The sequence below is a fragment of a genome, unplaced genomic scaffold (assembly GCF_019419815.1).
Source record: "Pyrus x bretschneideri cultivar Hongxiangsu unplaced genomic scaffold, Pyrus_bretschneideri_v1 Contig18, whole genome shotgun sequence".
Taxonomy (NCBI): domain Eukaryota; kingdom Viridiplantae; phylum Streptophyta; class Magnoliopsida; order Rosales; family Rosaceae; genus Pyrus; species Pyrus x bretschneideri.
In genome coordinates, this window is record NW_025999479.1 from 1609047 (window position 1) to 1623572 (window position 14526).

The 14526-nt window shown below is 36.8% G+C and overlaps 1 protein-coding gene across 1 annotated transcript; it reads right to left on the reverse strand.

Moving 5' to 3' along the window:
• Positions 1-879: 879 nt before the first annotated feature.
• LOC103928959 (probable WRKY transcription factor 51) lies at positions 880-3780 on the reverse strand. Its single transcript, XM_009338091.3, has 3 exons — positions 3455-3780; positions 3122-3274; positions 880-1294 (listed from the first exon to the last, which is right to left on the reverse strand). Exons 1-3 carry the CDS (start codon positions 3694-3696, stop codon positions 1090-1092), a joined length of 600 nt encoding a protein of 199 aa, XP_009336366.1. The 5' UTR covers positions 3697-3780; the 3' UTR covers positions 880-1089.
• Between the last annotated feature and the right edge of the window lie 10746 nt (positions 3781-14526).

Sequence of the window (14526 nt, forward strand, 5' to 3'; positions counted from 1 at the left end):
CGGGTTCTATGGGAACTCCGAAGTTAAGCGAGTAACGCGCGAGAGTATTCCCAGGATGGGTGACCCATTGGGAAGTTTTCGTGTGAGTTCCCAGAAACAAAACCGTGAGGGCGTGGTTGGGGCCCAAAATGGATAATATTGTGCTAAGGTGGAGTCAAACTTGGGATGTGTGGGAGCCGGGTCGGGATATGACATTAATAAGCAAAGATATCGAGCTGTAGTGTAAATATTGTTAATTTGTTAGTCCACAAATATGCATATAGGGCCAATATGTAATATCTTACTACTTTAGTTTCTTATTTACATGACCCTTAAGCCTATAAATAGGCATGCTAAATCGCTAATGTGAAATATAGCACACTCGATCAATTTCTCTCACTTTCTTTTGTCTCTCTCTCTATTTCCTATACTTTATCATCGAGAGCTCGATATTATTAATTTTTTATTCATTAAAATGCTATGAACTCGTAAACACATAAAATTTTAGCTTATATCTTTATTTTCTTCAAAATACTTTGTTGTACCATCTTTTGGACTAACTAGTTAGTCCATTGACTATGTAAAAGGGAAGGGACCCTAGTCCTATATAAAAGGGATCTCTCACCCTCATTGTAAAAAGAACAAACCCTACCATGACTAATCCCTAAACGTTTAAAAATTAAGAAAGGGCATCTGTCTAGCCCGCCTAGGTCATGACTCTCACTTAAACAGAAAATAGACAACTTCTATTTTGCATTTTATTATTCAATACATTGGAAGAGATATTAGCGCCTAGGGCCTATTAGAACCTCCCTAGCCACTTTACCCTGTCAAATATAACAAGTCCCCTTGCATAATGTAATATATATTTACGTAGTAAAAACGGAAACTACACCAATGTAGACGCAACACCAACTCGGATTAAAATTCGATAAGCACTCGGCTTGGGTAAAATACTTAAATTTGGGGTCTCCCAACATGACTGATCATGTACAGTAGTGTAGATGATTTAAGTCTATGTTCGTGAGATTAAACATTCACTAGTTTTAACAACGAGGAAGAAAATTTATTAACGAAGGTATTAGAAAACTTATTAACGAAGGTGTTAATCTATGAAGAAGCTGAAGATTGTGAAGAAGCTCGCAAAGTCCAAATGTTCTTGGGATCAGCATGCATCTGATTGTAATAAACTACAGAAGGGCTCTCATGAGTGTGCACTCCTTCATATGTGGTAATAACATAGCTCGCATCATCTCGGTCCCTCTCTACCCTCTTCTTTACATTGCAGCCTCCATTTGAACATTTGTAGTAATTTCTGTCACATAATTTAGTAAAAGTTAAATTTGTCTCGACAATATATTTGGTATGGGCGAACCTTAGAAATATTTAAAAATTAGACATAAGTGATAACATTTTCTATGAGAAATTACTAGAAATAAGATTACAATTACTATATGGAAGAGCCAACCTTAGAAATATTTCATGAGGGATCCCACTTCCATATACATATTCAGTGCTAGGGTGAAAGAAGAAACTATGGAATCCGGCAATCGGATTATGGTCCCAGTCACACAAATAACCACATACAACACCCCTTGTTTTTGTGTATATATGGGGACCATACTCGTGGTCCAGACGCCCGTATTGAATTCAGTTAGAAGTCAATAGATGAGAGATCAAAATCTTAAGACTTTCAACTGACTTCATTAAACTTATTAATATATTGGGTCGTGTACGTTATCTAATATGCAAATGAATGGTATTGAGGACCCCAACATATCGAATGTGCAAACTAATGATGACAACCCAAGCAGCAAGTGATCAATTAACTTCATTATTCCAGAAAATTAAACTGATTTTATATTGGAAAATAATTGAATAGGTTACACATATCACCCTATATCTTTGCATGTATTACACATTAATTGTGGGTTTAAGAACTTAAATCAATGTATGAGTGATATACAAGCAATGAATATGTAATTGTGTAAACGAAGGGTTGCTTATCACATATTCGTTTTCATACTCATACTATATAAGTAAACATGCTCTTAACGTTGTCCACCCTACTATCGTCTCCGCCCCTACTCACTCTATGTGAGAGAACTATATTAAAAGTTGGAAAACAATTAGGTGCATGCATGTATTATTACTCTTAACCTCGTCGAATGGTATAAGATAAATAACCACTCATATATAGAAGAAAATCTATACTGTAATTGCCTCACAATTATCCCTTTTAAAAGTTATATATGCATATCACAAGGAGCACTATAGGCGTGCGACGGTATACCTCCGATGGCATGAAGAGGTAGAACTGCAGCTCAATCAGCTGTGTAACGATTGTAATATATAATATAAGTACCTCTAATATTCAGGATTTAGCACAATCTGAATCATTAATAAGGAAATGAAGTAAACACGTGCAGTGCTAATCTGAAAATTTGGTACGGTAATAATAATGAATTTTACTATACTAAAAATTTGGTACGGTAATTAGTATAAGATTTTGGTATGGTAACTGTACTAAACTCAACCCTACAGATTTGTATGCCACAGTTGATCATGACTAGCAGCTGTACGCACGTTTACTAGGAGTGGTAGTATAGACAAGGTTATAAAGACTACGAGTTTTAGTTCTCATTAGTGGCTCAAATTATATGTTTATGTTCGGCCATGAATGAATGTATTGGCAGACAAACATGTACATATCAATCTACGTCGCTTGTCCGTGAGCAAAACTAATTTCAGCTGTAAACTTTTTTACTATTTTTTGTGTATTTTATACATAAAAAGTTTATATTGAATAGTTTTCTTTTAATTGCAGTGAGACATTTGTGAAAAAAATCAACACCTATCGAACTATATATGCATGTGATTACTACTGAACTACTAATCCGACTTTGAAACTTTATCTTTGTTCAAGAATTTAACAACAAATAAATCAGGTGCAATTAATTAACCCAAGGCGTGATCCAAGTTTTTCATTGTTTTATGCACTATCAACAGTATAATATCGTCTCTCTAAAAACAAATGGAAAACAATATGGGTGATAAATAAATAAATAAAAATAATTGATCGACAAAAATAAATAAATAAAATAATTGATGTCCTCCTATATTTAAATATTAGAATAATTACCTTGGATTTGGGCTGTTTTTGACCGACTTCTTTCCATACTTCCTCCACTTGAATCCATCATCCATGACCTCCAGCTCCGATTTTGTTCTAAATGCAACTCTGTGATTATCCCCTTCCACCTTATTAAGTTTGTTTCTCCTCACCTCAACATTCCTGCAGTATTTGCAAATTGTAATAAGTCTTATTTCTAATTACTTTCAAACCAGTAATATTACCCCTTAATTTTTAAAACAAAAAAGAAAGTCTCTTTTCTTAGTTACAAATTAATTAAATCTAAAATAATATATATATATATATATATATATATATATATATATATATATCATCACTTACATATTATTTCTTGATGCAGCTCCACCACTTGATCCACCAGAGCCAGCACCACCCGCAAAATTTTGGGACGACGAGCCAACACTTTGCGACGAAGAAGAATCTTGATGATCACGACTAAAATCATACTCATCAAGCATGAGATAGTTAGAAAGCTCATCAAAATCCATCGGAGGCGGATCGACGATGTACTTCTCTACAAAGTGATTAGGGTTAGGGTTTGGATCCTCATCAAGACAGTCCATTATTAAAGCTGACTGGACTCTGGAGGAGTAAATGGTAGTGGAGTAAATAAAATGCTTAATTTGGTTTTATCTTACTTTTGCTAGGCGTGGTTCCTCATATAAATAGTAAACCATATTAATTCTTTTTATATTGTTTAAGTTGCTTTGCTCCTTCGTACAACTTTCCCCGAAGGATGCCATGAAGCTTCTTCGATTGGGCCACGTGGCAGATGTAAGTCATCGTGATGACGTTCTAGTCAAGACGTAAGGTTGTTTTGCTTTTAGGGTATGGCATTTGGGACCCCTGAACCCATGATAATACATGTTTGTTTTGATAGGCAGGAGGACGATTGACGATTGTGGTGGAGGGAACAGAGGGCGGCTCCTCTATTAAGATACTTATCTATACAGTAAAATGATATACTTTTATTTCTTCTCATACGTCTCTGTATCATTTTAGGATAACGTGAGGAAGACTAAATGTGACTAAATTTTATAAATTAAACAACATAAAAATTGATAATTTAATTATTATTTAAGTATTGATTAACGTGTTTATTTTTTATTAGTAATATATCACTTAGTTTTACTTATTTCTATTTGATATGTTATGCACTACTCATGCCTGCCACCTAGGACCGCTGGCCGTCAGGGTGGAGTCAGGGGTCGAATGACCACTCTGACCCAAATAGAAGGTAGAGCGGCGCCCATGGTGATCAAGCGCGATGATATCTATGAAAAAAAATCACAATTTCACTCGACTGTACCACCTACAGTTCCCTAACCACCACACGTAGCACCTAGCCACCACCCCGCCGCCACCTTCTCACAATCATATCTTAACAAATAGTTGATGACTACTAGTGCATTATTTTTACCAAATAGTTGATTGAAGCATTATTTTAAAAATAATTTTTTTAGTCAGTACGCATACCATATCACTTTTATACAAAATTTATCAAATACTAAAAATTGCTGATTTTGTTCACAGCAGATTTAAAAGTTAGTTTACCAAATGCTAGATTGCTCTTTTTTTTTTTTCACAGCTGATTTCTCCTACAGTTATTTAAATTGTTCAAGCAAGTGAGTCATTTCTCCCATTACTACACATGATATAAATTCCAAATTTCTAAACAAAAATGTAAAAGCATCTTCAATAGCAAGCTTTATTTGATGAGCCAAATAAATAAATTGTTGCTCCAATAGTGAAGGGATTAGGCAATTAAATAGACAAAATTTGCACTTCTTCCAAATTAGACAATATTGCTTCAACATGAGTAGGCAAACAGTGCCCACATCCTTCTGTTATAAAATATTCTCTGTGGTCCGTCACTTAGGTTGTACCTTTTATCTTTTTGGTGAACAGCTAACAAAATGGTGGAAGAAAATAATGTTGGCAGATTTTCTGCCATTTTCATCCCCTCTTATTTTATGCAATCACGGTTAAGTTATGTCAATATTTTATATTAATTTTTTTTTATAGAGATAATAAAATAAAAAGCAATGAGAATATAAAATATTGACTTAATTTAACTGTAACCGCACAAATATAAAGAAATAGGAAAATCACCCAAATAGGAGGACAGACAATCTACCTCCGAAAATAATATACACTTTCACCAGGTAAATGAGTAGGCAACATGGTACAAAAGTCAGTATGGTACAGTTGTACTTATTTTGTTTTTCTACATCATTGATTTATTGGAAATGCTCTTACAACTGTGATGAGTCAATTGTGCTTACATGTCATATCACTCAAATTTATGTAAGTTTTCCTCTTTTATTAAAAAAAGAATTTATATGGCATAAGTACATTATCGGTCTATTAAGGTGACATCACATGTTAATGAAATAAGAACACGTAGACAAATTTTTTTTTTACATATATCTCTATTTCATTGGGCACTGAATGCGACGTAATAGTTTATCTGTATTATGTAAATTGTTCTACTATTAGCCAAGAGGTTTTTTAATTTTTTTTAATTTTTTTAATTTTTAATTTTTTCTAGTAAACAAGGTACAATTAGCAACTAGCATGGACTATTATTTTGTAGCAAACTAGTAATTAATTGCATGATGGCCATATATAGTCCGACAGAATTCAAAGAGAATTTAAATGCAAAACCAAAAGACTTAGAATAATGATATATGGTCGATCCACGAGCCACATAGTTGAGAACTGGAATCAACAGAGTGCAAACAGAGATGGATAGGACTGGTACTGCCGTGGCATAATGTATTGGACATGATAGGTTTGGCCATTGCTGTCAAATAATCTTTCCTTCCTATTTTCCTACTCAAACTTTTGATGATGTGGTGAAGGATCTTGTCAATCAAGATACGTCTTTGCAGTTTCCCATCCGGACACGTTAACATTTTATATTAATTTTTTTATAAACATAATAAGATAAAAAATAATAGTAATATAAAATATTGACGTGATTTAACTGTGATCGCACAAATATGAGAGGATAAATGTGTATGAGAAGTGGGAGGGTAGAGAAGCCAGGTCCTTTCCCACCTCACTTGCACGCACTCTTTATTTGGGGGGAAGTGATTTGCACACTTTTTTATTTAACTCTTTACACTCTTTTTTGTTTTTGAAAATCAAATTGAATAAAAAATAATAATAACTAAGATTAAATAAAGGTACATAAAAAGTTAAAAAGAGTGTCTGTTTATTATTTCTCATATCCAAAATGATTGACAGTAAAAAACTAGGAAGTTTCATATAGATACAAGTCAATAACATTAACATTATCAACACATTCTCAATCCAAATTCTATGACCAATAATATATATATATATATATATATATTATATATATAAAATATATTCAAATAATCCGGAGTATCTCAAAATATCAACTGATCAACACACTACTTATCCTACGAACTTTGGTCTAACTAACCAATTTTCATCAGATAATACAACTTGATCTAACAAAAATACTAGTTATTGGGCAAAGCTGGTCAACATTTAAGGTTTTGCCAAAGTCTTTCTATGATGAAATAATTTTGGAGGGTAGGAATAAACTCGTCAGGCAAACATTTGGCGGCAAAGGAAAAAAGTGGCATGTATTGTGTAAACTCTTGCCCGACGAACCATAAAGGTTACGTCGCTCAAAGGCTTAATTAGGTTTTAGGGATTTATGGTTTAGGGTTTTGTTTCGTCGAGTAAGTGGATATATTCATCGGGCAAAGTGAGGCATGGTTGGCATATTAAATTCCTTTAATGATTTTCGCATTCTACAAAACAAGTTTCCAAAGATTTATAAAAAAATGATTGGTTAGTGGAGAAAAAAAAGGGGTGGGGGGAGGGTCGAAGGATGAATCGCTCCCGAAAAGGAATCTATTGATTCTCTGCCAATTGGTTGGATCATAAGTACGATCCAACTGTCGAACTTGTTTGTATATTGTAAACACGAAAATTCTGTAACGAATGAAACGAGAACACGTGTACAAAAAGTAGATTTGTATGATGAATTTGTAGGGTTACAATCTCTGTTTACAACTTTCCTTTGTTTCAATCTTCAATTCAAATTTGATGTAGATGTGTAGGTTGTCGATTCAAGGGTCTTGGCAACTTGATCTCGGGCGAATGATTGAACGATTGCTTCAAGTTCTGAGCTTGAAATGATGTGTGGATGGTCTTTACCTTAAGGTGTGGCAAAGATGATGTTGATGTAGGATTTTGTTGATTCAAGGGTCTTGGCAACTTGGTCTTGAAACGAACGTCGTTACAAGTTTTGAGCTTGCAACAAAGTCTTGAAGGAATCGGCACGAATGCTTGTTGATTCTTCAAGGGAGTGTTTTGGCTTTGGTAGAAAGAAAGCTTCGACTTTGGTTGTACGTTCTTCGAAGAAAGCTTTGGCAGCGTATTAGTCTTCAAAGATTTGGTAGAGGTTCTTCTAAATGTAGAATTTTCGACCTTAAATGTGTGTCTTGGATCCTTGTATTTATAGACTTCCAAAGCCATGCCTTTGGATGGATTTGGCTTTGATTTGTGTCTTGATTCGTCCATGGGAGAATTTTAGGCATGTTTTGTGTCTTAATTTCAGCCACCTTCGTCATATTGGCCAAAATTTATAGGGCTTGTTGCCTATTTGTGAGCAATCTTCAATTCTTACTTATTTTGTGAAGATGCTTTGGTTTTCTTTCTGGTTTTGAGAGATTTTGGGCCCCTTGCCGATTTTAAGGGGGATTTTCTCCCTTTTGCCTAATTTTGGGAATGTTTTACACTTCCTTTGCTTGATTTGTGCCACATGTCATTGATGACTTGTCCATTTGTGATGAGTCATATGCTACATGGAGTTTTGTGATGCATCATTTGTATGTAACGAAATTTACATGTCTACATATATACTTCGAGATTTGATAGCCAAAAATCACCAAAAACAAATGTTCGGAGATTAGGTAACGGGATGAAACGAAAACACGATTTAATGGTCATTTGAGCTCCGACTTTGATGGATTTTTACAAATCGACCCTAGAATAGTACAATGAACAAATCCAATCATCAGTTTAAAATATTTACACCAGTGGATACAACTAAAGCTTACATTCTACTTAATAGAAGTATAGAATAAACTCTAAGTGTTTGTTGAATCTATTGTTCACATTCTATGAAGCTAGTTTCTATGATCCAATCGTCAAACTTGTTTGTATTACTCTGAGATCTCAGATGCCAAAAATCACCAAAAACAAATGTTGAGAAATTAGGTAACAGGACTATACCATTTGACAGTTAAAAACGAACAATCACGATTTAATTGTCATCTCAGCGCCTATTTTGTTGAAGAATGGTAATGAGAGTAAAACTATACACTGAATTGACCTGATCATCAATTTTGAAGATCTTGTAACCATTTCAAATTAAATTTAAAAAGTAATGGAGAAAAAAAAAATTTCATCTTTGCCTGACGAATTACCTGAAGTCGTCGGGTAAACCTTCAAAGATTCGTTGGCCAATTTTATTGAATACGTTGGACAAACTCTAAAGATTCCCCCCAAATATTTCCCAAAAACTCAAATTTGCCCCAAAAAAAAGATTACCTGATGAATGATTGTTGGGGCCCAAAAGTATCACACACTAATCCAACCAAGTCTCAAGGCCCAATTGTCATGCAAAGCCTACTTTCAAGCCCAAACACGTGCCAAGGTGTGGGATCGATGAGGAATACATTTGCAAACATGCCATGCTATGGTAATTAAGCCAGATATTCACATAAATCATGCCATGCTCATCCCTATTCATCATGCCAAGCTTCCTTATGCTAGTCGTTATTAATGCTAAGACCAAGTTACATATTCGGGGCTTGTCAAATGGATTATAGTGTGGATGGTTTCGAAAGGTTATTGGACCTATGTGGAATTGGGGTTATGGAAGACTTTGGGCTGTTTGGGGGCCGAAAGACAACTCCATACCCTTTGCATTTCACGTAGTTAACCTTGAGAGTGAACTAGCCTAGTTTACCCCTTTCCCTAACAAGCCAACCCTCTTAGTTATGACTAAACTAGATTCTTGCATTAAATGCATGCTAAGCCCAACAAGTCAAAGATTTGATGCTGACTTTCCCTTCTTAGCTTGCACAGATAACCAATGTGCAAAAGCCATGAAGCACACTGCCAGAAGTAGAGTTTGTGGAAGACCACCCTGGGAAAGCAGCACCTCGGGGAGAAACACACGGCAGGCCTCAACAGTTCAGCTACCTTACACCAAAATGGGGATAATAGGAGGGCTAGTGAAAAAGGAAGGGAAGGCCAAGCCATAAAGGGAGATTTCCTTGAAGCTTGGAGAAGAACCCTTCACTTACATAAGGAGGTAGAAACCATTTGAGCAGAGATTAGAAGTAACACATAGGAGGTAACATAGAGAGAATGGAGAGAACCCAAGGGAAAGAACCACCCAGGAAATAAGCTAGAGAGTTCCATCTAGCCCAGAAACACACTCCAAGCCATTCGAAATGTCCACAACATTCTATTAAAGATCCTAGCCATTAGAAACCCTACTATCACTATAGGAAATCCCAGATTATCTAGTCAAGAATGCTATGCAACCATGCAAATTCCTTCTTTCTTATGTTAAACTGATAATCTTTTAGCTTCCACACCATGCTTCACTTGAGTAAGTCATTATCTTGATTAATCATGCTATCTTCGAGTTGTTGATATTATTGGAGTATTGCTTAAGATAAACTAACTCTTTCGAGATATTCTGGGACTTGGTATGAATCCGAACCAAGGGAGACAAGAGGACGTTCTCAAAGCCCAAGTCCATCTAGACCAAAAAGACCCCTAATATAAATTGGCAACTTTGCATCCAATGACTCCAAGATCTAGAAGAAACACTACCAAGAGTGGCAACGCTTTAGATGCAGGTGAAGCTACTTCCTGACTTGACGAGTCTTAACTCGTAGGCAAGCACAGAAGAGCCAGGAAAACCTGGATGAATATGACATGTCGGACATCAGCGTAACCATTTATGCCTTGGGTGAAGCCCAAAAAGAAACTTTTACAACTGTGAAAGAGTTGAAAAACTCAATCTTGAAGCCAAGCGAGAAGGCTAGTGTCAAAGACTGCACGCCTAGGGAAAAATATTCCCAGGAGGAGTTAGTTACTGCTCTTGGAAAAGGTCCAGAGAAAACACCATCCTTTGTCACTTAGAAGACGTCATAGCCATGCTCGAAAAAGAGATGCATAGGAGTTCAGAGGATTGGAAATATGTTCCTGAGCCACCATATCCAACTAGCATTCTCCAATGCCATACCTTAAGGGATATGAGATTCCCAACCTTGTTTTCTTTAACGGGGGGAAGGGTAGCTCTAAGGAACATATAAGCCGTTTCATTGACACTTTGGGTCCTGACCGTGCATATACTTGGTACATTACCCTCGCACAAGGTTCTATCCGGTTTTAGGAAGAGCTGGCAGCAAAGTTCTGCAAAAAGTACTTCTAGCATGAGGAAAGGGTCATGACAACTCAGGTCAACAATACGCGTAAAAAATATGGGGAAGATCCGAAGACTTTTGTCAAACGTTTTCGAGACCTCGCCCTTAACTGCTATGATGCGAATGACAAGGAAGCTCTTGTGGAGATATGCAGTAACGACATTGTCACTGACTACAAAGTATACTTAGAGAACATTGGTATCATCCAGTTCTCAAGGCTCCTGGAAGTAGTAAGGAAGACCAGCTTGTCAGTCAAGCCTTCTATTAGGAGATCTTAGAAAACTGACAAGAAGGAATCTCATCATGCCCTAGTCGTGGATGACAAATCTGACTACAACCCATGAAAAAGGAAGGAAAATGAGAGTGATAGGGAAACCTATCCTCTGCTAGATGAGTGTGATGTCTACTTGCTGAACCACAACATGAGTACGATGCAGCATTCATTAGGTACAGCAGCCCTCGGCGATGCGTAGCCAGAGCACGGTGGCTCGTGATAGACATAAGACCTAACCCTAGGTTTTTCGGTGTTCTAAATCACGTTGTACCCTCATTTTGTGCAAATTTGACACCTAAATAGTAGATTTGGACAATGTTCCACAAATTCATGTTTTAAGCTTATTCTAGCTTTTGTTGATTGTCACAGGGGGCAAAAAGCCTATTTGAGATGGACACTCTGCTTACCTGTGAGTGGACCCCTTTGAAAAACTAAAACGTTTTTACATATATATATATATATATATATGCCTAATATGCCGATGCATATTAATATGGTAGTCTCTGATGAGACGTGATGATATTTGATAATATCTTTAGATCATCAGTGATCTATTTTCACCACATGGTCATCATGTGATATGTCATATAGCTATCTTCAGCCGTAGATTTATTTACAGTGATATTTGTCCTAATAGACGTTAGGGTTGATGATTATTACCAGTATTGAGATTAACTAGTTGATGCTAGTATATTTCTTGCTTACTACACATGTGTTAGTGGATGCTAACATGATTGATTAACGGAAGGTATGATTTCTGGACTTGACTTGATTGTTTTTTGACGATATTGATGAATGAGATTTTACTATTGTGGTAGTATTATTATTATATAGTTTTCACTATATATGTTTCAAAACAGGGGTTATTATGTTTAATGATGATTTTATAACTGTGATAAAACTAGTACACTCACGTTTTGTTTTATCGACCCCTTCAGGACGTAACGAGAATAAGGAGAACATCGGTAGGGACGAGTAGGTTTGCAGTGAGGCTTTCATCCTCTGGACTTTGGGTGATGTCTCATTTACTGCAGTTTTATCTTTGTTGTAATAATTATGGCACGATCATTCTTTTGATTATGCATAGCACTGCACTTTGTTGTATCTACTGTTGTGTGAAACTTCTAGCTACTTTGATGTTATGTGAAAATAACGGGGTTAAACCCGAGATAATTTGTGTCTCTAAGTAAGAGGGATGATAAGTATTTTCTTATAGCAGCTTTGGATTTATATTAAATGAACATCATTGCTCAAATCCTTACACATCATAAATATTTTATTGTGGCTCCGTCATTAAGTTGGCTTGTGGCGTCATCTCCGGATAGAGTCATATGGTCAATTTAGTGTTGGCCAGCACATCATGACCTCGTAACCTATGTTATTAGTGCTAGGATTTGTCAAATAAACAACTTTGTTTGCTTTGCTTCATCCTCTTTATTTTACCATGTCTTTTGCAAAACTTTACCATACAACAAGTGGCTAGGTAGGCTACTTCAATAAAGTGGTTAATCCCATGTCATCACTTTAGGCTGCAGTCTTGGCTTTAGTGCTCAAAGGCTTTACCTGCATGAGGCAATTTGCACAATTTCTAACTTGTAAAGTCAGCAGTAGGATGTGTCACTTTCATAGAAAGTGGACGAGTCTGCGTGGCTACTATAGTCGTGAACTTTGACTTCTGTGGCTTCACGAGCTTGGGCTTTCCTATGACGGATTGCAAAATTTTCAACTTATAGACCTGGTAACCAAACATGTGGCTTTCGTAGAAAGCAGATGAGTCTATGTAGCTGCTATAGTCGTGAATCTCTGATTTAATGGCTTCACGAGCCTTTGGCCTTCCCAGGGAAAATTGCGAAATTTTTAACTTATAGAGCGGCGGATGCGTGGTTTTCATAGAAAGCAGATAAGTTCGCATAGCCACAATAGTGGTACATTTCATCTTTGGGTTTTGCAAAACTTAAGCCATAGATCGTCGACCAGAAGCACCGCTTTTGAATAAGTAGATGGTTACACGTAGTCATAGTAGGCTTAAATCTTGGCTTACAGATTGTGTAGGGCTGATAGCCGTTCGATCATCGACTAGGTATCTTACTTACAAAAGCAAACAAACTGCATGACCACTTTAGGCATTAGCCTTAGTTTTTGGAGGCATTTTAAGCTTATATTGTGCATAAAATCACAACTAAGTGGCCTTATCCTGCTGAGGTGATGTCCCCTGATCTTTTAAGCTGCGTGAAGCTCGCTACGAATCTTTTGGGCAACATTATAATTGATTATGTGGGTTGCTTGGCTAGTATTCCAACACTTTAGAGCCAAGTTACGTTTATAAAGATTAGATGTCGTGGGCAGACCATATAGTCACGTAAATCTTTCATGGGCAAGGATTCTGCACTTAGGGCCTTTTATGATTAGAGACCCAAGCTCCTATAAAAATGAATCATTCAGTCAGCCAAGACTTTTAAGAAAAGACTATTGTGGCCAATTCTAAGACTGTCCCAATGCAGGTAGTTGAAAGCCTTCTGGGTAACTGACCAATCGAACAACATCCACGTATAGATATCTCAGAGTAGTTTACCCTCTCCTCATGGGAAAACGGACCCAGATAAGTGTTGGGGAATTAGTTTACCCTCTTGCTTTAAAGAGTAGACCCAAATGGGTGTGAGGTTTACCCAAATGAGGGTTTGAGCAGTTGTTGTAGGCAGTAGTTGAGCCAAGTTTGTGAATAACTTCTTGGATCTTCATTGAGAATAAAGAAATGTATCAACTATGCTGGAAAGTAGAAACTGCAAAACTACTTGGATAATCCTTGCCCTGTGAGGTCTTGTTCGTTGAATTGGTTAAGGCTTCAAACTTATTTGGATAAGCTTGAATGGGGTTCGGGAGGTGATAGGAGATTTCCCCAAGCATTCCTTCGTATTGCTACTTAATGGAAGTTGAATGTTTCATTCTTCCAAAGCTACGTGTGGTTCGAGAGTGCTTAGACCTAGCAAAAATGCCATTAATCCGCATCGTTTTCAATGAGGGTTCAGTGTTGTCATCTACTGCTTGCGTAGGCTATGCAGCTGACTTGTCGAGGTATTCGTAACACCAACCTTCCTTCGGCAGCTCCTCAAGGTACTGCTTCCACTTCAGGCCGCCGTTGGCAGTATGACTAGGCCCTCAGTGGAATGCGCAATACTTTGTCTAATCTAGCCTGGTAAGATCATCCTTCATGGGTGCCAACAGTTCGAACCACAGTTCATTCTTAAGCTTACAGAGAATCTGGCCAATTGGAACAGTGAAGTTGGTGAACGTTTCAGGCGTTAAGTCATCTCTGTTTGGGGAACAGTCCATGCACTTTTTTTTGTTGTACTTGTTTTTGCATGACTGCTTAGCCTCTTCCTATAGTGCGTGTTTCTCTGCCAAAACACACAAAGTTGCCAGGGTCAATTCCCCACCTATGATCAATTTCCAAATAAAGGGTGTTCGGTGGGAAGCCCATTTTTGAATGCTACAGTTGCTATGCCTTCGTTAAAGTAGACAATCTTAGACTTTCTCCGCCTTGAACCTCTTGACATAGTTGCGAATTAACTTCTTCAGGTCTTTCATAATGCTGAAGAGGTGGTCAGACATCTTTTTGATTAAGCAGT

What these genes read in the sequence shown, in the direction of transcription:
- LOC103928959 (XM_009338091.3), bottom strand. Translation starts at nt 3,696, where the DNA reads ATGGACTGTCTTGATGAGGATCCAAACCCTAACCCTAATCACTTTGTA. An exon ending in GCTGCATCAAGAAATAATAT is followed by an intron (nt 3,275 to 3,454) that starts GTAAGTGATGAT and finishes CAAATACTGCAG; the next exon opens with GAATGTTGAGGTGAGGAGAA. An exon ending in AAAAACAGCCCAAATCCAAG is followed by an intron (nt 1,295 to 3,121) that starts GTAATTATTCTA and finishes ATTATGTGACAG; the next exon opens with AAATTACTACAAATGTTCAA.